The sequence below is a fragment of the Lepidochelys olivacea genome (genome assembly GCF_965140295.1).
Source record: "Lepidochelys olivacea isolate rLepOli2 genome assembly, chromosome: 7".
Classification (NCBI taxonomy): Eukaryota; Metazoa; Chordata; order Testudines; family Cheloniidae; genus Lepidochelys; species Lepidochelys olivacea.
Genome location: NC_140417.1, coordinates 31,940,982 through 31,962,718, shown reverse-complemented (window position 1 = coordinate 31,962,718; position 21,737 = coordinate 31,940,982). Strand labels below are relative to the sequence as shown.

Sequence of the window (21,737 nt, the reverse complement as noted above, 5' to 3'; positions counted from 1 at the left end):
ATATATCTTTTCTCCACTGCCTGCCTGCCTGTTGCTCGCAGGAGTGTTAGTGCAAGTTCGGAATGTGGAGAGCGCTTATGAGCATGGTACAGAATAATTCATTCTTCCTACCTGGGGAGCATCTGAGTCCTCCCCCAGGGGAGAACGGATCAGAGGATCTCTCGGGGGGGGGGGGACAGGCCTGAGTAGCTCAAATATATCTATTCATGTGAGGCATAAAACTGTTGGAGCTGTGCTGCTGCTTGAAGGCTTTGTGGCAAAAGCTATGTGTGTACAGGATGGAGCAAGGAGTAATGGCCTCTGCAGCAGATGGCTAGCTCAGGACTTTGCATGGTGGCCTGGGACTTGGGAGACCCAAGTTCAATTCCCCACTTTGTTGCATGACTGGGAGCAAGTCACTCTGGCCCAGATCCTCAAAGGTATTTAGGTGCTTAGCTTGCACTGATTTCAGTGGCTAAATATCTTTGAGACTGGTCCTTAGTCTCCCACTGCCTCAATTCCCCCTTTGTAAAATGGAATAATGCTTCCCTACTGCACAGGATGAAGGGAAATATATTAAAATTAGGGCTATTGATTAATTGCAGTTAACTCATGTGATTAACTCAAATTAATTACAATTAAAAAAATTAATCATGGTTAATTGGAGCTTAATCACATTGTTAAATGATAGAAAACCAATTGAAATTTATTAAATATTTTTGGACTTTTTTCTACATTTTCAAATATATTGATTTCAAATAGAACACAAAATACAAAGTGTACAGTGCCCACTTTATTATTTTTGATTACAAATATTTGCACTGTAAAAATGATAAACATAAGAAATAGTATTTTTCAATTCATTTCATACAAGTACTGTAGTGCAATCTCTTTATCGTGAAAGTGCAACTTACAAATGTAGATTTTATTTTTTTTGTTACATAACTGCACTCAAAAACAAAACTTTGGAGCCTACAAGTCCACTCAGTCCTACTTCTCGTTCAGCCAATTGCTAAGACAAACAAGTTTGTTTACATTTATGGGAGATGATGCTGCCCACTTCTTATTTACAATGTCACCTGAAAGTGAGAACAGCCGTTCATATGGGACTTTTGTAGCCTGCATTGTAAGGTATTTACGTGCCAGATATGCTAAACATTTGTATGCCCCTTCATGTTTTGACCACCATTCCAGAGGACATGCTTCTATTTTGATGAAGCTCGTTTAAAAAAAATACGGTAATTAAATTTGTGACACAATTCTCCCCCAAGGAGTTCAATGTTTCCGGCTCTGTTTTACCTGTATTCTGCCATATATTTCATGTTATAGTAGTCTTGGGTGATGACTCAGCACATGTTCATTTTAAGAACACTTTCGCTGCAGATTTCACGAAGTGCAAAGAAAGTACCAACGTGAGATTTTTAAGATAGCGACAGCACTCAACCTAAGGTTTAAGAATCTGAAGTGCCTTCCAAAATCTGAGAGGGACGAGGCGTGGAGCATGCTTTCAGAACTCTTAAAATAACAACACTCTGCTGCGAAAACTATAGAACCCAAACCATCAAAAAAGAAAATCAACCTTCTGCTGGTGGCATCTTACTCAGATGATAAAAATGAACATGCATCAGTCCTCTCTGCTTTGGATTGTTATCTAGCAGAACCTGTCATCAGCATGGACTCGTGTCGTCTGGAATGGTGGTTGAAATGTGAAGGGACATACGAATTTTTAGCGCATCTGGCATGTAAATATCTTGTGATGCCAACTGCAACAGTGCCATGATAACACCTGTTCTGACTTTCAGGTGACATTTTGAACAAGATGCGAGCAGCATTATCTCCTGCAAACGTAAACAAGCTTGTTTGAGCGATTGGCTGAACAAGAAATAGGACTGAGTGGACTTGTAGGCTCTACAGTTTTATATTTTATTTTTGAATGCAGTTTTTTATATAATTCTACATTTGTAAGTTCAACTTTCATGATAAAGAGATTGCACTATAGTTCACTTGTATTAGGTGAACAAAATACTATTTCTTGTGTTTTTTATAGTGCAAATATTTAATAAAAATAAATATAAAGTGAGCACTGTACACTTTGTATTCTGTGTTGTAAGTGAAATCAATATATTTGAAAATGTAGGAAACATCCAAAAATATTTAAATAAATAGTGTTCTATCATTTAACCGTATGATTAATCACGATTAATTTTTTAAATCACTTGACAACCCTAATTAAAATATTGTGAGGTGCCCAGGTATTATGATAATGGGGCCTATATAACCCCCTTAGAGAGATGCTTGAGCAGGGACTAGGGAAGAATTTCTCTACACTAATCCTCTTGAGCAGGACAGTAACAGAGTTGGTTATTAATAATATCCTGTGTCCATGTGGTTGAATGGGACACTTTAAGACCCTGATGGGAAGGATGGAGGTGCAACTGTCCTTACTGTCTTTCCCTACTCCAGATGTCATCTTTCCCCATGTCACCTTCAGTTTTCATCTTTCTCAGTGCAATGCAGTGATACTCGGCACCTCACTAGCACCAGATTACAAAGTGTTTTCTAAAACTCAACCACTGAAGCTTCACCACCCATGATTGCCCAAGGTCACAAGCTCTGAGAATGGAACTCCAGAGCCCAGACACCCCCACCTTTAGTCACTAGAATCATAGAATATTAGGGTTGGAAGAGACCTCAGGAGGTCATTTAGTCTAATCCCCTGCTCAAAGCAGGACCAACCCCAACTAAATCATCCCAGCCAGGGCTTTGTCAAACCGGGCCTTAAAAACCTCTAAAGATGGAGATTCTACCACTTCCCTAGGTAACCCATTTCTAGTGCTTCACCACCCTCCTAGTGAAATAGTGTTTCCTAATATCCAACCTAGACCTCCCCCACTGCAACTTGAGACCATTGCTTCTTGTTCTGTCATCTGCCACCACCAAGAACAGCCAAGCTCCATCCTCTTTGGAACCCCACTTAAGGTAGTTGAAGGCTCCTATCAAATCCCCCCTCAGTCTTATCTTCTGCAGACTAAATAACCCTAGTTCCCTCAGCATCTCCTTGTAAGTCATGTGCCCTAGCCCTCTAATCATTTTCGTTGCCCTCCACTGGACTCTCTCTAATATGTCCACATCCCTTCTGTAGTGTGGGGACCCAAACTGGACACAATACTTCATGTGTGGCCTCACCAGTCCTGAATAGAGGGGAATAATCACTTCCCTCAATCTGTTGGCAGTGCTCCTACTAATACATCCTAATATGCTATTTGCCTTCTTGGCAACAAGGGCACACTGGTCATATCCAGCTTCTCATCCGCTGTAATCCCCAGATCCTTTTCTGCAGAACTAGACACCGTGCCCCTCCCAGAGCTGGAAATAGAATCCAGGAGTCCTGGCTCCCACTGCCACCCTGCTGTAACCCATTAGACCTCCCCACCCTACAGATCAGATTCCCAGTTTCTGACTCTGAGCCGGGAAACAGAAGAACTCAGGAGTCTTGTCTACCATTCTCCTCTGCCCTAATCACTAAACGCCACTGACCTCCCAGAACTGGGGCTGGAATGCAGGAGTCTTCCCCCGTCCTTGCTCTAAGCGCTAGACACCCTCTCTCCTCCCAGCCCAGTCTCTGACTCTAACCACTAGACATACTCATGAAGAGTCAGGAGTTCTGACTCCCATTTTCCTGGTCTAAGCAGTAGGATGGCTAGACTGTGCTTGTCTCTGTGGCTGAATGGATGGAAGGTCAAGTGTCCTCTTAGTCAAAGCATCAAGACTGGAAAGAGCTGAAAATCCCAAGAGGTCATGTCACAATCATGAATTGCTGGTTTCAGTGGCCCTGTGGCTTAGATTTTAAACCAGGTTTTAAATCAGTTTCTCTCAAGCACAGAGCATTAAATGCGCCAGCTTTGTCCATTTGTTTTCCTTTTGATACATCCACATTCATCAAGGTTTTAAGGAAGGCCACTATCTGACAATGAGTTCAAGATTACAATAATAAACGGTGGCATGGTGTTCCGGAACCTGCCAGCTGTATCCTCACCCAGACCCCAAAGGCTGGGTTCATGACTGTCTCGGAGGAATTCTCCCTCTGGCATCACAGCCAGGTCCCATTCTTCTGCTGCAGTGCAGTTTGCCTGACAGTCTTCATCCCAGCCCAGGGATTTAATCTAGGGGAAAAAGGCAAGGAACCGCAAATTGAGACACTTGTAATACATTTGCTTGTTATATCTTGATAAGAGCTGCTGGCACCTTGGCTTCCAGCGGCAATACAGCCCTCCCTGAGCTGGGAATAGAATTCAAGAGTCCTGGCCCTAGTACTAACTGTTGTAACCACTAGATCCCAGCTCTGGGAAGAGTTATTATTCCAGAGCTGGGAATAAAACCCACAAGTCTTTGACTCCCAATTTCCTCCTGTTCTAACCACCAGCTCCCACTCCTAGAGCTGGCATAGAGTCCTCTTAGGAAAAGCTTTGGTCTAGTGTATTAATTATTTTCACATGATGAGTTCCCAGGGCCAAATTGCACTCAGCGGTGTCCAGGATCTGCATTGTCCCACCCACCATGCATGCTACTTCCACCAAGTCCATTCATCCTTCAGCAGGAGGCAGTGGAGTCCCCACTCTTATATTCATAGATTATGAGGCCAAAAGGGACCACTGTGATCATCTAATCTGACGGGCTGTATAATACAGGCCATAGGACATCCCTGGATAATAATGCCTCTTTGGACTAGAACAGATGTTTTAGAAAACTGTCCAGTCTTGATTTAAAAATTGCCAGCAATGGAAAACCCACCACAGCCTTTGGTAAGTTGTTCCAATGGTTAATTCCCCTCACTGTTAAAAACAGGCACTTTATTTCTTGTCTGAATTTATCTAGCTTTAGCTTGCAGTCATTGGTTCTTGTTAGACCTTGGCTAGTTTGATGAGCCCTCCATTATCAAATTTCTCTTCCCCATGTAGAGAGACAAGTTGGGGGAGGTAAAATCTTTTATTGGACCAACTTCTGGAGGTGAGAGAGACAAGCTTTCAAGCTTACACAGAGCTCTTCTTCCCCAGGCAGATACTTATAGATCCCTTAACCTTCTCTTAGATAAACTAAATAGACTGAGTTCTCTGAATCTTCCACTATGAGGCATGATTTTTACTAGGATCCTAATTGTCTGCTAGACTGAAGATCCCTCTATTATCAAATTTCTGTTTTCCATTTAGGCACTTAGACTGATGAAGTTTACTGCAAGGTGCATGCATGGTTGCAAGAGCAGAATTGTCCCCCTCCATGTTCTTTAATAGGGCTGACCTTAGCTGCAACTGATGACACAGGGGTACCCTACAGCAGTGATCCCCAAACTTTTCAGGTTCACGTCCCCCCCACCCTTACTCCTGTCCTTATCCTCCCTCCTGGGGTTGGGAGTGGGGCTGCAGCTGTGTGTGTGGGGGGGAGGGAACGCAGACCACGGGGAGGGAGCTAAGGCTGGGGCTGCAGCTGGGCACGGGGATGGGAGTGGGCCTGGGAATGGAGCCGTGTCCAGGCCAGTCAGGGGCGACTAGGGGTGGCTTGGGGCCGGGAGCCAGGGCTCCGGCTGGGGGCAGGGCCAGAGCAGAGCGAGGCTGGGTGGCGCTTCCTCCCCACCCCCTGTGGGGACTGCCCCCCCAATCATTTCTCCGTATCCTCCTGGAGAGCACACCCCACAGTTTGAGAACCTCTGCCATACAGTCTCAACAATTCATGGTCTGATTCACTCTCCACTTCCCACCTTAGAAGCTAATTCCCACCCCTCCCCCGCTGCCGCATTTGGCTCCCTCCACTGGCTGTGCCTGGCTCACCATTCTGGAATTCACCCCACGCCTGCTCAGTGTGCTGGAGCCCTGTGGAAGGCCACCACGTGCTTGGGCATCTTCTTCCACCTCCTCTTGTCCCAGCGGCACAGCAGCAGCATCTTAAATGTATTGCGAAAAGACTTATTGCACAGGGCATAGCACATGGGATTGACAGTGCTGTTGACATAGCAAAGCCAGTAGCCCAGTTTCCAGAGGCTCTTAGGAACACAGTCCTGGCAGAAGGTGGACACCAGCACCATGATGTTATAGGGTGTCCATGTGAGGATGAAGGCCAGCAGGATGGCACTCAGTGTTCGGGCTGCTTTCTTCTCTTTGATCAGGGAGAGGGTCTTCTGCTGGGAGAGCTGTTTGCTCCTCTTCCGCAGATGGCTTTTGGCAGTCAACACCCCCTTCTCCTTAATTGGTGATATCTTTTTGTTTGACGGCTTCTTGGCCATGTTGGGGGACTCAGTGGCAGCAGGAGACTGGGCTAGGATCCTGCACAAGCCATTCCCTCCTGCCCATGGCCCTCCAGCCAACTTCTCCCGGCCCCGGGTTGGCTTCTCTGTTGGCAGCGGGGGCTGCGTTACACTGCCAATCATAGGCAGCCGGATCACCACCGAGCAGACACTCTGAACCTCAAAGGGCTGCTCCTCTCCCTCAGACGATGTCAAGGAATCAGGGGAGCCGTCCTCCTCTTCCTCCTCCTCTGTATTGATCCAGCTCCCGTTGCTGCTCTGCTCCACATATAGCCTGGCCTTCCTCCAACTGGGAAAGCAGTAGGCCTTTGTGTGGGTTTTTGCCACAGCAGAAGAAACCTTGATGGGTTCCAACCGCTCTGAGTTGCTGTTGCTGCCTTCACCACCTCCTTTAGGCCTGTTGTTGGGGATTGGCCTGACAATGCTTTTGCTCTCTGAGCCTTGCAGGCAAGCCAGTTCCCTGGCCCTGTTCTCAGTCTCCCGGTAGATCCTCCAGTAGAGAATGATCATGATGGTGACCGGCAGGTAGAAGGCTGCAATGGCCGTGCCAAAAGTAATGATAGGCTGAGAGAGGAACTGGAGATGGCAGTTTCCTGAGGGCACTGTCCGCTCCCCAACAAAGTACTGCCAGAACAAGATGGCAGGTGCCCAAAGGATGAAGGAGATGGCCCAAGCTAAGCCGATCATGATGGCTGCCCTCTTTGGTGTCCTCTTGGCCCGGTAGGTCAAGGGCCGTGTGATGGAGAAGTAGCGGTCAAAGCTGATGATCAGGAGGTTCATGACTGAAGCATTGCTGGCTACATAGTCAAGGGCCAGCCAGAGGTCGCAGGCCATGTTGCCAAGGGCCCAGTGCCCCATGATGATGTAGGTGGTGTAGAGGTTCATAGACACTGCTCCAATGATGAGGTCAGCACAGGCCAGGCTGAGTAGGAAGTAGTTGTTGACTGTCTTCAATTCGCTGTTGACTTTGAAGGAGACCATCACAAGCAGGTTGCCCACCAGTGTGACCAGCGAGAGGATCCCAGTCATCAGCACAATCAACACCACCTGCCACAAAGAATGGCCCCCATACAGGATAGGCGAGGGGCCACCCTGGGAGCCATTGAGGGCTGGTGGGACATTAGAAAGGTTCATGGTGCTGGGGTGGGGTCTCACCTCTCCCAGAATAGCGTATTGGGATGACATTGGGTTCCCACCGCTCCAATTTAAAGCCCCTTTGGCCAGGAGAGGAAAGATGAGCAGGGGTCTTCAGTCTGAGGACGCCTCCTGGAATGAGGAAAGAGACTTGGCTGAGCTGGGAGAAGGGTCAGATTTAGAGCTGGGTGAAATTTTTCAGACAACATTTCTTTCCTTGAAAAATGCAGATTTGGCAACACTGAGATGTTTTGCAAATTCATATTGGTTTTGATGAATTATTCATTTAATAAAACCCTCAGCCCCCACCTCCCCCAATCGTAATGTTTCATTTTGAGATTTTGTAAATGAAGCATTTCAATTTTTTGGTTTGAAACAATTTTAATTCAGAAATTTCCTTCAATTATTTAAAAAAATTCAAAAATGTTAAATGATTCAAATTGAAACAAAACATTGACCCAAAACATTTATTTTTTAAGTTTTTTGGTTTGCCAGAAATGTTGAAAAGATTTCAGTTTTAGTTCAACTTGACATGAAATTTCCCACCCAGTGCTGGGTAATGAGAGCACTGAGGTAGGAGATCTGGGTTCATTCCTGGCTTGGTTGTTCTGTGACCTTGTGCAGAAAAGCAGTTTTGTTTAATGGATAGGACACTGGGCTGGGGCTCGGGACACCTGGGTTCAATTCCCGACTCTGCCATTAATCTTGGTCTAGTCATTTCCCCTTCCTGTGCCTGTTTCAGTTCTCACCTTTATCTATTTAGAATTTTAGATAGTGAGCTCTTTGGTGCGGAGACCATCTCTTACTTTGTGTGTGTGCAGTGCTTGGCATGATGGGGGCCCTGATCTCGGTCGGGGTTAGGTAGTGCCCTACACGCTACCATAGAAATGATAAGAAGAGGAAGCCAATGGGAAGGTTGGATCTTGGGGACCCTGGAGCCCATTGCCTGGAGTGGCAAAGGAGATCACAGGATACTCACCTTGCTATCAAGATTGTTTCTTTGAAACTTCATGTCCCTTCTCCAGTCCAATGATGTTACAATGGTAGTGGGGCACTGACACATCTAAGACGTCACATTTTGGAGGCCACCTGTATCAATGAAAAGTAAATTACCTTTTCACAGCTCTCCGACACTGCTAGGTTAACCCTCAAATAGTTACATTTAGACCATGATCTTGTTTTCACTCAAGACACTATCACAATTCCTGTTTATTTCAATGATGCAGGTTTGGGTCCTTAACCCTATAGGTTAAGGACCCAAGTGTACAGCTGTTCTCTCTCTAGTAAAAGGTACAGGTTCAATTTTTGCTCCAAGTAAACGTTTACAGGGGCTTAGTATAGTGGAGCTCCACAGAGGGTAGGGGGAGGAATCTACCCTAATCTATCAGTGCTGCAACCTCATGCAACAACCTCTGTCCTTGTTGCATCCAACCTTTGTCTTTTGTGGTCCAGTCCATGTGGTTGCAGCTCCACATCCTCTGAGCTAGGTGATCTGTTGGCTTGTTGCACACGATTCCAAGCTGCCTCCACCTAATTAGGTTATTATGAGGTACTTTTGCCTTATTGCAGTTGACAAGGATGTAGCTAGGTGCTCTCCCAGGGGCACAGAAGGAGCCCCCAGAAAGCTGGGCAGCAGTGGAATTTGAACAATAGCAAATCAAGCTCTCCTGCTACACTGGTAGGAGAAAATGCCTGTTGCCCTGATCACTAGTGTCTAGAACTGTCAAGAGCCCAGGACAAACACAGTCCAAAAGTTTTGAAAGTGACTAATGATTTTGAATGCACTGTTTTTTCAATGTGTGTAATGGGGGGGGGGGGTCTACCCTTTTATAGGCCAGGGGGATTGGGATCATCCATCTCTGTTCTAAGGCAGAGTGCCTTTAAGAACAGGTGTTTGGGTTGATCAGACCCGGCTGGAAAGGGGTCAGGTGATTATAAAAGCCAGCAAATGGCTCAGGTGTGGTGAGAGCTGGCAGAAGCAGAGAGGATCTGGCAGGAAACTGCTGGGTTAAGGTGTGGGGAAGGGAAGAGTGACAGGGAGCAGGGTTACTCAGGTAAGTGGCCGGTAGAGTAGGAACCTGTGACATGCAAAAAACCCTGGCTCAGGGGGAAAGAGGTGGTTTCTATGCTGAACTATTTATTTTGGGGTTTGCTAAAGGTCACTGCAATTAATAAATGGTGGCTTGATGAAAGGCCCTGAACAGATCCTAGGCATGGCATTAATCCTGGGCTGGGGAGACAGGCCAGCCACTTACAAGGTACAGTTTGAGATACCTTCAGAGCATCAGCTACCTGCCCTTTGAAAATCAGGCCCATTTGAGGTGTCTGAAGTTGGACAGCCTCCCTCCCCAAAAAACGGCACCTGAAATCAACTGTCACTTTTTTAAAACCATCTTGGCCAAAACACCAGAAGGAAGAGAGTAAAATGAACTGTTAATGGCTGGCCAACTAAGATTCCTGTCTGGAATAAAACAAAGATCCTTGGGAAGAATCTGCCTTAACGTGGTCCAGCTTTTGAAGGACACAAGTGAAATATACTTGCCACTGCTCCTCCTTGTTATTATATGTGCTATGGTAGCGACTGGGAGCTCCCACCAAAATCAGGGCCCAGTACAGCCACATAGCAAGAGTGCTTGCATTCTGGATAGACCAAGGGTTATTAATCCTGTTATACAGAGGGGGAAACTGAGGTAGACAGCACTGACTTGCCCTAGGTCACACAATGAGTCTGAAGCACAGCTGGCAATTGAACCCAGACCTACTGAATCACACAGTTCAGGGCATTAACACCACAAATCCCTCCACTCCGTGCCCATTGTTTCTCTAAGATCTGCCAGTGGCTCAGAGTTTACTGCATAGCAGCAACAGCAGGAGCAAAATATACTCACCAGAGCTGATCTGTGAAGTTGTTCAGCTTCTGTGTGAGTAATGCCCAGTTCAGGCTGGGGAAATGGGACCAATGCATATATGCATGTGCATATGCACACGGAGGTGGAGTTGCGCAAACAGAGGGCAATGCAAATATCATGGGGAGACACACCCCTCCATGCAACCAAACACCAGATGCCTGGAAATAACTGATGAATTCTTGGCACGTTTAGTAACTGGGATTCCTAAGAAAGAGAGAAACCTGTTTCTTGTCCTTGTTTCTGATTCTGAGTGATAGTTAACAGAAGAGACAGCTGTGGAATATGGAAGGAGGCACGACAGTGAAAAGGTTCTCAGCTTTGCAAAGGAAACCACAGCTCAGTCCTAGGAAGGAATTAAAGAGAAGCTTATGTAACCCTTGAAAAGTCTGTTTGGTCAGGGGGCAATCATAGGTTTACAAATGGCTATATATGGCATGGAACACTTGGGAAAGACAAAGAGCCACACCAATAGGGCACTGGGTTGGGACTTGGGAGCCCCAGGTTCAGTTGCCAGCTCTGCCACTGGGTTGCTGGGTGACCTTGGACAAGTCACTTCCCTACTCTGTGCTTCAGTTTCCCAATCTATAAAATGCAGATAATGATACTAACCTCCTTTGTAAAGTGCTTTGAGATCTGTGACTGGAAAGTGCTGTGGAAGAACTAGATATTTTTGTTAACATGTTTTGTGCCCCAGGGCTGGCTGAAAAATACTAATTTTTCACCAGAAATTTTTTTTAAAAAATCACTTTTCCCCTTCAAAAGTTAGAGGAAAGTTATTTTTTTCTTTTCCCAATTAAATATTGGAAACCAAATGTTTTTGGTCTTCCTTACAAAATTTTCATTTGTAGAAAACTAATATTTTAATGAAAACTTTTCTGTTTTCATTTTGTTTTGTTGTTGGGGGCGGGAGACAGGATAATTTTGAGCAAACCAAAAATGAGCAAATGTTTTTTATTCGAAAAGTAATTTTTGGCTGGGGGAAAAAAGATTGCTGACTCCCTCTATTGCACACACTTCCAGGAATAGAAAGAGAAACAGACCTCCCAATAAAAAAAAAAATAACAAATTTTTCTATTTTGTTTGCAGTGTTGTAGCCATATTGGTCTCAGGATATGAAAGACAAGGTGGGCAATGAGTGAGATAATATCTTTTATTGAATCAACATCTGTTGGTGAAAGAGACAAGCTCTTGAGCTTTCACGTGAAGAAGAGCTCGGGGAAGCTTGTTTCTTTCATCAACAAAAGTTGGTCCAGTAATAGATGTTACTTCACCCACCTTGTGTCTCCAACATTTTTCTATCCTTATTTAGTATGTCTAAGTTTAATAATAATGAATCTAGCTAAATTCTCATTGTTATCTAATCTAGTTTTATTTGTTTTATCTAATTTTATAATCCTCAATTTCAAAAAACCCCTAATTGTATTTTAACCTAATCTTATTTTTGAGAATTGGACGGCATCCCTCTCCACATAATGTTTTCTGTATCACAGCCGCTTCTACTCGCCCCATCTGATCAGGATCCTGTTGTGCTAATTGCTGCACAGGCACACAGTGAGAGACGGTCCCTGCACCAACGGGCTCATAATTAAACAGATAAAGCTTGGGAGGGAAAACAGAGGTACAGGGAGGGGAAGGGACTAGCTGGGGGTCATACAGCTGGTGAGTGAAAGAGCTGGGCATAGAACCCAGGTCTACTGAAATCTAGCTGTAGCTGCTAGGTCAGGCTGCCTCTCATGTCTGGGCCATTGCTAAGTATTCTAGTGAACTACCTTATGTGTGCCGTATAAATGGATGGAATCAGAGCAGTGTAACTGTGCAGGTGTGTGTAATGTTATCTGTACTGTCATAGCACCCAGGAGCCCTGGTCGTGGACCAGGATCCCATTGCTTTAGGTCAGGGGTGGGCAAACTTTTTGGCCCAAGGCCCACATCTGGGTGGGGAAACTGCAGGCGAGGCCATGAATGTAGGGCTGGGGCAGGAGGTTGGGGTGCGGGAGGGAGTGCGGGGTGTGGAATGGGGTGCGTTGTGCAGGAAGGGGCTCAGGGCAAGGGGTTGGGGTGCAGGAGGGGTGCAGCAGGGGGCTTAGGGAAGGGGGTTGGAGTGCAGGAGGGGTGCAGAGTGTGGGAGGAGGCTCCGGGCAGGGGGTTGGGGTGCAGGAGGGGTTCAGGGTGTGGGCTCTGGCCCGGTGCCTTTGCCTTGAGTGGCTCTAGGGTGGCAGTGGCATACAGCGGGACTAAGACAGGCTCCCTGCCTGCTCTGGCCCCACGCTGCTCCCAGAAGCAGCTGGCGCTATGCCTGCGGGTACTCCCTCAAACTCCCATTGGCCGCGGTTCCCCATTCCCGGCCAATGGGAGCTGCGGGGGGTGGTGCCTGCAGGCGAGGGCAGCGTGCAGAGCCTCTTCCCCTCCCTCCGTCAGGGTCTGCAGGGACATGGTGCTGGCTGCTTCCAGGAGCAGCACAGGGCCAGGGCATGCAGGGAGCCTGCCTTAGCCCCGCAGTGCTATGGGGGTGGCAATGCTGCGGGCCAGATCCAAAGTCCTGACAAGCCAGATCCGTCCTGTGGGCCGAACATGCAGACCAAAGAGATGAAAGCTCCCTGCCTCAAAGAGCTTCCAGTCCAAGTAAATCTACTATGATGATTAGCATCGTCTTACACCCTATACTGCTGCTGGTTTATGGAGTGTCTTAGCTCAAGGGCTCTAGTTTTGGAAAAGATGTAGAAGTCCATGCTGCTTTTCAAACCAAGTTTAAACAGGCAACCTGTTTACTCCAGGCTGTTTCTTGAATCTTGGAGGCTGCTCTGGTGAAGGTTTTCAGCATCTCCAGCTCCCCCAGTGGCAGCAGGCAGTACTACACCCTGCAGCACATCAACCACATGACTCAAGTTTCTTGAGTGTTGTCCACTTCCAAGATTTCTTTATCAAGAGGCAGGATTTTGGCTGGGGCTGGAGCCAGTCATGCCATGAAGTGAGAAGCACCAGCTTTCTAGTGAATTTGAGCCCCCTAATTGTCTATGTGCCCCATTTGTCTGCCTCCTGGGGCAGACCAACCAAATAGAGCTGCTGCTGCAGGCAGAATTCTCTTCCCCTCTCCCTCTGCCTCCCCCTCCCCAAGACCCCCCAGCAATCCAAAGCCATACGCACAGGACAGGAGGAGGGAGCTAAAGAGCCCAGCAGCTCAGGACAGCTCTGCCTCCCCCTGCTCCTGTAAGTAATCCAGACAGGATGGTGATTCTGCTCCTTGCCCCTCCCCTCTCGGCCTGCAGCACCCAGCCTGGGAAGGGTCATAGGGGCTTAAAGAGCCCCTGGAGCTGCCCCCAGCTGGGACGGGGTAGGGAGGACCCCACTCAGCCCCCCCAGCTAGGAGAGGGGGGGTGAAGAGCCTCAGGAGGAACAGAGGTGAGGCTGGGAGGTGAACTGAGTGGGGCTGAACTGAGAGAGGGGCTGGGGAGCTCAATGGATGGGTTGTGGGGAGCAAAATTAATTGCTGGACAAGGGATGGGGGAAGGGAGCTCCTGCAGCAGGGGCCAAAGTGACCTTACCCAATAAATTCTGGGGAGTTGGCAGCACTAATTGTCATTAGGGTTGCCAAGCCTCCAGGATTGGCCTGGAGTCTCCCAGACTCAGCATGGCTCTTCTGCTGACTATTGAAAGCAAACCAGGAGATTTTAATAGGATATTTTAAGAAAATGACATTACGTCATGTTGGGGGGGAAAAGTCTCACTGAATAGCTTGTCAGAATTGGCAACTCTTATGGTCAGGTCTCCTCCCTCCCCCCAGCCAGCATAGGCAGGGGAGTTCAAACATCAAAAGACAGACCAAAACCTACAATAGAGTCTTTAAAAAAAAATAATCTCATTTTCTAGGCTGATCTTGATTTTTCTGGGTTCGAATAATTATTTTTGATCTCTTGAGGTTGGTGATACTGCTAGTAGCAAGGCGGTTGGTGCGGCTGAGCCCCAGTAAATCTTAAGGGCCAGCCAGCTCTAGGTGATATTCACTCCTGCGTGGAGCACAAAGCCTTTGCACCATTTAAGGTCAGAGAGTCTTTGTTGGGTCTTTGTACGGGGTGAGCTTCACACATTAATACACTACATACATCTTCTGTGAACCAAGTGGGGATAAAACAAGTTTTTAGACCCTCAGCTGTTTCAATCAGCATCGCACTATGGAAGCCAATGTAGTGATTTGCACCAGCTGAGGATTTACACTAGCTGGGGATCTGGCCCATTTTGTACACAGGGGTGGGTAAAAGTTAAAGTGTGTGTTTTCCCCTGAGGAGTAGACAGCTGTCTAGTGCTGTCTCTGTCAGCTCCTCCAATCAGTCCTACCAATCTAGACTGCAGTTTCAAGACGCTGGGCGGGGGCGGGGGGGAAGACAAAGCCCCCAGATGACAGATCAATCATTCATTTCCTAACCTTGTGGAGGTTTTTGTATTATTAGATGAGGTTTTAGCTAAATGAAATCTGGACTGGTGACTGGGAATCCATAGCTGTCTCATGCTATTTCAGTCTCTGCTTCATGCACAGCCTGGCTCCAGGAGAGGATGGGGGTAGCGATAACACAATAATCAGAGTGTTTTTCTGGGCCAGGCCTCAGTGTAGAAGTCACTGGATGGAATTCTTAGGGCAGTGTTATACTAGATGATCACACTGGTCCCTTCTGACCTAAACTCATTGGTCATCCTCATCTCAGAAATGATACAGCAGAAATGGTCTCCTTTGGCCTTAAGATTTCTGTCTCTCTGGCCACCCAAAAGATATAGTGGAAATAATGGGAGGGCTTCAGGGATGAGTAACAAGAAGAGACTTGGAGAAATTGGTTTCAGTGTGGGAGGGGAGAAACCTATTTTCTCTTACCGTTCCCCTCCTCCTCTCTTTCCAGTGGAGAATTATTTTTAAAGTGAGTGGTTGGCTCCGCTGCCCCCCACCATTGAAACAAAACAAAAATTAGAAACATTTGCTTTTTGCAATGTTTTCAGTCTAAATAAAAAGGAAAAATTCCAGCACAATGAAAATGTATATTTTGTTTAAAGAGCCATTTTTGTCCAAACAAACGTCTCGATGAAATTTTTTTTGACCAGCTCTATTTAGCCCATCAGTTACTGCTATTAACTTTTATTATTTGTATTAGGAACATAGGACTGTAGGGCACCTCCTGGATCACTGAGTCCAGTCCCTGCTATTGTAGGCAACCCTGTCACAGAATCCCAGAAAGAAGGTGGTTTGCCTCCCACTCCTCTTACTGGGAGGCCGTTTCAAAACCTCACTGCTCTGTGGAATTGTAGTAGCAATTAGGAGCCCCAGTCATGGGCCTGGAGTTGGACCCTTTGTGCTAGGCACTGTACAAAGACAGAACAAAAACATAGTCCCTGCCCCAGGGTGCAGCTTGGTTGAGCAATGACTCCGGGCATGAATCTTGCTACACACTAACGTCCCACTGATTCCATCTTGTCCCCCGTCATCCCCCTGCACCTGCCAAAGACTTCCTGCTTCTGGTTAGTTTGAAAGGGAAGAGTGGGCTTCTTTTCTTTACCTGTTACAGCTCACGAGTGACTGCTGGGTTCTGGCAACCCAAGCAACAGTGATAGGAAGTGAATGGTACATGAATAATTGAAGGGGGAGGTTGAGTCTGCATGGTGCTGCAGAAGTAAAAAGCAAGATGCAAAACCCCAGAGTCCTCTCCTTTCCCATGCACCAGAAACTGTGTTTCCCCTCCCCTTGCTCCTCCTTGGCAAACTTTAAAGGGTTCAGAATGCTTTGTTTACACACTCAGGCATGCTCCTTTAATTATACTGGGTTTTTTAAAATCTCACAACACCCCCCTAGTTAGAGTAGTAAAAATGTTGGAAAGATTTGGGCTAATGATACTGAAATACCTGCCTTGAGATCCACAGATTGGGGTGGGGCTGGGGGGCAGATCCTCAGCTGGCTGCCCGGGGAGTCTAGGGAGACCTTGGGCAAATCATTTAGCTGCTCTGTGCCTCAGTTTCCACCTCTGTAAATTGGGGATAATAGCACTGCCCTGTCTCTGAGCGGTTTTGTCACGTTAAAGATAGTGAGGGGCTCAGATACTATTGTGGTGGGAGCCATATAAACACCTCAGATCCAGTTGCTACATGCTTTTATGTGAACAATTTAATCCCCTCAGGCTTTGCGAGTGAAGATCCCAATTCCTCCCTTGCACAGGTCCCTGCTAGTGCCAGTTCATCAGTGTTTGATTTTCCTTGTGAACGTAACCCTCAGCCCCTTGTTTCCCTGGCTCTATTACTGCCCTGTAATTCAAGGGATGGGGTTGATCAGGTGTGTTTTTCACAGCTCAGGACAACTTCTGATTGGAAGAGTGCAGAGGAGACCGTTGGAAAAATGTCAGAACTTCTCTCCTTTCTTCCCGGAGGATGTCCTGCAAGTCATGTCCCTTTAAAATCGGATCACGTGGTGGCACAGTAAGAAAATTGAATGTAGGCACCACACATGGGCTCCACTTGTTAAATCTGCCTGTGTTTTAGAGGCACTTTGCTTTTAAGCCTCTCAGTAAAAATCTGCCACCCCGTTATTATTGCTTCGCCATGGGTTGAAATTGGGTATGAGTCTGTTTGGAAGAAAATAAATCCTTAGTGTAGTCTGTTTATTTACAGAAATTTAAACAAAGGTCCATTTCCTTGGCAGCAGATGGAACATATGCACCATGTGCAATTTCCTTCCTCAGACATCCCACCCGGAGCTCCTCCCGCCAGCACTGTGCCCAAGAAGAGGTGACTTTCCTCTATTCCTGGCTTTCTTTATGGCTCTGGCTACACTGTAAACTAGGGTTGTGATTTCCCCTGCTCGTGTACATGTACTTGTGCTAGCTCTCGTCAAGGAAGCAGGAGTATAAATAGCAGTGTAGCTGCAGGGCTTAGCCGTGCTGAGTAGACACCTGCCTGGAACCGGTGGGTTTGTACTTGGCACAGCTAAGCCATGCCTCCACTGCTGCTGCCCGTGCTGCCTTGGCCATGCTGCTATTTATACTCGCACTAGCGCAAGTCTGTATGCGTGAGCAAGGGAATCGCTCCCCGGTGTTTAAAATCTTTAGGGAATAGAACCCAGTAGCCCTGGCTCCCAACCCCTGTGTTCTAACCCTTAGACCCTCTCAGAGCTGGGACTAGACCCTGGGAGTCCTGATGTCCAACCCAACCCCACCCCCCCGCTTTAACCTCTGGCTCTTCCAGAACCTCTTACTGAGGGTCTGGCTGCACTTGCCCCCTCACCTATTGACCTTGCACACCCTATCCGTGGCCCCATGAAGTCATGAGACCTCCTTGTCAACCTCCTCCTGGTGGCCATCCACCAAACCAGGAAGAGGAAGCTTGACAGGGAAGGGTTTTTGTGTGTGTGGGGCAGGGGGGGGTGTGCACTCTGCCAGTCTGGGGACTATTTCCTGTCTCTCGTCTGATCATTCTCCGGGCAGAGTTTCCACGGGTGGTGTCCGTGAACTCTTTAGATTTGGATGGGCCGAGACCTGCTCATCCCACTACCTGCAATAGGTATGCTCCATTCCTCTCCCAGAACTACGGGTAGAACCCAGCAGTCCTGACTCCCATCCCTCCCTGGGCTTAGCTCCTAACTAGTTTCTCATTGTCTAGTTTGTAATATTGCTTGACACCCATACTCTCTGAACGCAGAAGCCCTGCCCTACATGACCAGGCCAAGCTATGGCAGGGAACAGACTGCTCCCATCATTACCTCAAGGCCAGCAAGCATCACTCTAATTACCAACTGGCAAGCCAGCCAGCTGGGAGGTAGTAATACAAGGATCATGTGAACAAGGATGACCCACAATGAGGGCTCGGAGCTCTGTCATCTGGAGAGCATCAGCCATATGGACAAACTCCTTTGCTATCACAGCACAAGGCCCCATTGCTTTTAATTGGCTCAAATATGCCTCTAATTGACAACAGTTATTTACTTAGCTGTGCAGTTAGGTTTTGGTTTCAATGCTGTGCTTGCTGGTGGCCTGGGCTATAGGCTGGATTTTTAGCTGTGGTAAATCAGTGTAGCTCCACTAAAGTTACATTTATGACATTAACCCAGATTAAGGCTATGACAAGCTGGGAACTACGTGAACGCTGACCGTGATTAAGGCCTGTATTGCGCTGTGTGCTTCACAGACCCTACCTCAGATTGGGACCCTGCTGGGGTGGGTGCTGCACAGACCCCCATCAGGGTGAAGACCCTGTTCTGCCACATGCTGCACAGACCCCAACCACATAAGGTGGGTAGAAAGTTGGCTAGATTGTCGGGCTCAACGGGTAGTGATCAATGGCTCCATGTCTAGTTGGCAGCCGGTGTCAAGTGGAGTGCCCCAAGGGTCGGTCCTGGGGCCGGTTTTGATCAATATCTTCATAAATGATCTGGAGGATGGTGTGGATTGCACTCTCAGCAAATTTGCAGATGATACTAAACTGGGAGGAGTGGTTGATACGCTGGAGGGCAGGGATAGGATACAGAGGGACCTAGACAAATTGGAGGATTGGGCCAAAAGAAATCTGATGAGGTTCAATAAGGATAAGTGCAGGGTCCTGCACTTAGGACGGAAGAACCCAATGCACAGCTACAGACTAGGGACCGAATGGCTAGGCAGCAGTTCTGCAGAAAAGGGCCTAGGGGTGACAGTGGACGAGAAGCTGGATATGAGTCAGCAGTGTGCCCTTGTTGCCAAGAAGGCCCATGGCATTTTGGGATGTATAAGTAGGGGCATAGAGAGCAGATCGAGGGACGTGATCGTTCCCCTCTATTCGACATTGGTGAGGCCTCATCTGGAGTACTGTGTCCAGTTTTGGGCCCCACACTACAAGAAGGATGTGGATAAATTGGAGAGAGTCCCGTGAAGAGCAACAAAAATGATTAGGAGTCTGGAATACATGACTTATGAGGAGAGGCTGAGGGAACTGGGATTGTTTAGTCTGCAGAAGAGAAGAATGAGAGGGATTTGATAGCTGCTTTCAACTACCTGAGAGGTGGTTCCAGAGAGGATGGTTCTAGACTATTCTCAGTGGTAGAAGAGGACAGGACAAGGAGTAATGATCTCAAGTTGCAGTGGGGGAGGTTTAGGTTGGATATTAGGAAAAACTTCTTCACTAGGAGGGTGGTGAAACACTGGAATGCATTACCTAGGGAGGTGGTAGAATCTCCTTCCTTAGAAGTTTTTAAGGTCAGGCTTGACAAAGCCCTGGCTGGGATGATTTAATTGGGGATTGGTCCTGCTTTGAGCAGGGGGTTGGACTAGATGACCTCCTGAGGTCCCTTCCAACCCTGATATTCTATGATTCTGTGATTCACAGCTGGGGCCCTGTTGTGCCAGGTGCTGCACAAATATATAATGGCAGACAGTCTGCCCCAAAGAGCTCGCAATCGAAATAGACAAAGGGTGGGAGTGGAAACAGACACAGAGCAGGACAGGACTTGCCCAAGGTCACACAGCAGGTCAGTGGCAGAGCTGGGAATTGAACCGAGTTGTGCTGCATTCACATTAGTGCCTGAGCCATTTGACCATGCAACTTATTTATTTAGAAAACACAAAGTCACTTGCAAATTCTGCAGGGCATGTGCTGTGTCCTTTAGCAGTGAATGGATCTGGGAGCAAAATGACTCATTCTTTTGTAAATCATACCACATTTTAAACACTACAAGCCACATTTGATGGTGTTTAGCACAGGGAGGATATCTGGAGAGGAAAACAACCCAGCACTGCTACATTTTCCTCCCAATACAGACACCTCCCCTTCTTCATACACACAGTTTGGGAGAGAGTCTCTGTCCCGAGGAGATTACAAGCTGCTTGCACAATGCAGGACCGAACATGTGGAGAAGCTGAGATGATGACCCGTAGCTCTTGTACATCCCTTTTCATCCACACATCTCAAAGCAAGCCACAATTTTACATTTTACAGACAGGGAAACTGAGGCACAGGGTGGTGATGTGACTTGCACAAACTCACCAGCGGGCCAGTGGCTGAGCCAGGAATAGAATCCACACTTCCAGCAGCTACAGAGCTATACAGTGAGCACCAGCCTTCCAGATGAACATAGGTTACCAAGTAATGTGGAGATGGGCCAGTACTCTATCCACTAGGCCAGTGGGTCTCAACCTGGGGGTGCCGAGAGGTCTTCCAGGGGGTATGTCAACTCCTCTAGTTAGTTGCCTAGTTTTACAACAGTCTGCATAAAAAGCACTAGTGAAGGGAGTACAAACTAAAATTTCATACAGAGAATGACTTGTTTATACTGTTCTATATACTATACACTGAAAGGTAAGTACAATATTTATATTCCAATGGATTTATTTTATAATTATATGGTAAAAATGAGAGAGTAAGCAATTTCTTAGTAACAGTGTGCTGGGACACTTTGGTATTTTTAGGTCTGATTTTGTAAACAAGTCTTTTTTAAGTGAGGTGCAACTTGGGGTACGCAACACAAATCAGACTCCTGAAAGAGGATACAGTAGTTTGGAAAGGTTGAGAACTACTGCACTAGGCCATACTGTCTTCAAGGTCACAGAGGGAGTTGGTGACAGAGCTGCGAAGCAAATAAAACTCTCCAGTGGCCCAACTTAACCTAGCACCTTACCCATAAACCCACCCTACTTTCCAAAGCGCTGCATTAATAAAAACCTCACCAGCGCCTAACGCATGCCTGGAAAGTGGGCAACAGTGACTGTACCTGAGTGAGTTCCATATGGAGAATAACCTGCATTGTCCTTCTCCAAAGACTAGCGTAACTTTACAACCCTTCTGCGCTCCATCCCTGTGTGGCTTTGCTTCTCTCGTCTTTAATCCAATTTTTGCCCGGGCAGGAGGGAAGCAGGTAAAAATGCAGAAGTTTTCCGGCACTTATGTTATTGTCCCTGTATTTCTTGTCTGTCTGTTGAACCTTGTGTAAATATCACGTCACACATCAAACAAACCCTCCCACTAACTTGATGGCATGTGAGCCCTTATTTGAAAAAGGGGCTGCAGGAGCTGCTCTTAGAGCTGCAGCTTGCAGCAATGGTGATGTGGGGTTTGGGGCTATTGCTATAGGTACATCAGAATTGTCAAACCAGAGCAGACCAGTGTGCCCATCTGGCATCATATCCCCTCTCTGACACTGGCCAGTGCCCCAGTGACAGTTTCCTCCTGAACCCCAGTTGCATTCTGATCAGAAGCAGGAAGATTTACAGCCCTACTTATCTCTACTCCTGTAGCTCAAATGATATTAGTTTGTATTGGAAGCCTTTAAAGTCTAGGGTTCAACTGCGGCTGCTGATGTATGGAGCCTTATTGCTGCATGTAATTTTTTGTTGTTGTGATTGAGGGACCAATGCTTAGGACTTTGAAGACCAGAGTTCTATTCCTTTCTCAGACATAGACAACTTGGGCAAGTTGCTGTTTGAAATC

The 21,737-nt window shown here is 47.1% G+C and overlaps 1 protein-coding gene across 1 annotated transcript; it reads right to left on the bottom strand.

Moving 5' to 3' along the window:
• Positions 1-2,155: 2,155 nt before the first annotated feature.
• CHRM1 (cholinergic receptor muscarinic 1) lies at positions 2,156-21,182 on the bottom strand. Its single transcript, XM_084635219.1, has 4 exons — positions 21,022-21,182; positions 8,388-8,497; positions 5,802-7,540; positions 2,156-4,142 (listed from the first exon to the last, which is right to left on the bottom strand). Exon 3 carries the CDS (start codon positions 7,457-7,459, stop codon positions 5,828-5,830), a length of 1,632 nt encoding a protein of 543 aa, XP_084491345.1. The 5' UTR covers positions 7,460-7,540; positions 8,388-8,497; positions 21,022-21,182; the 3' UTR covers positions 2,156-4,142; positions 5,802-5,827.
• Positions 21,183-21,737: the final 555 nt, after the last annotated feature.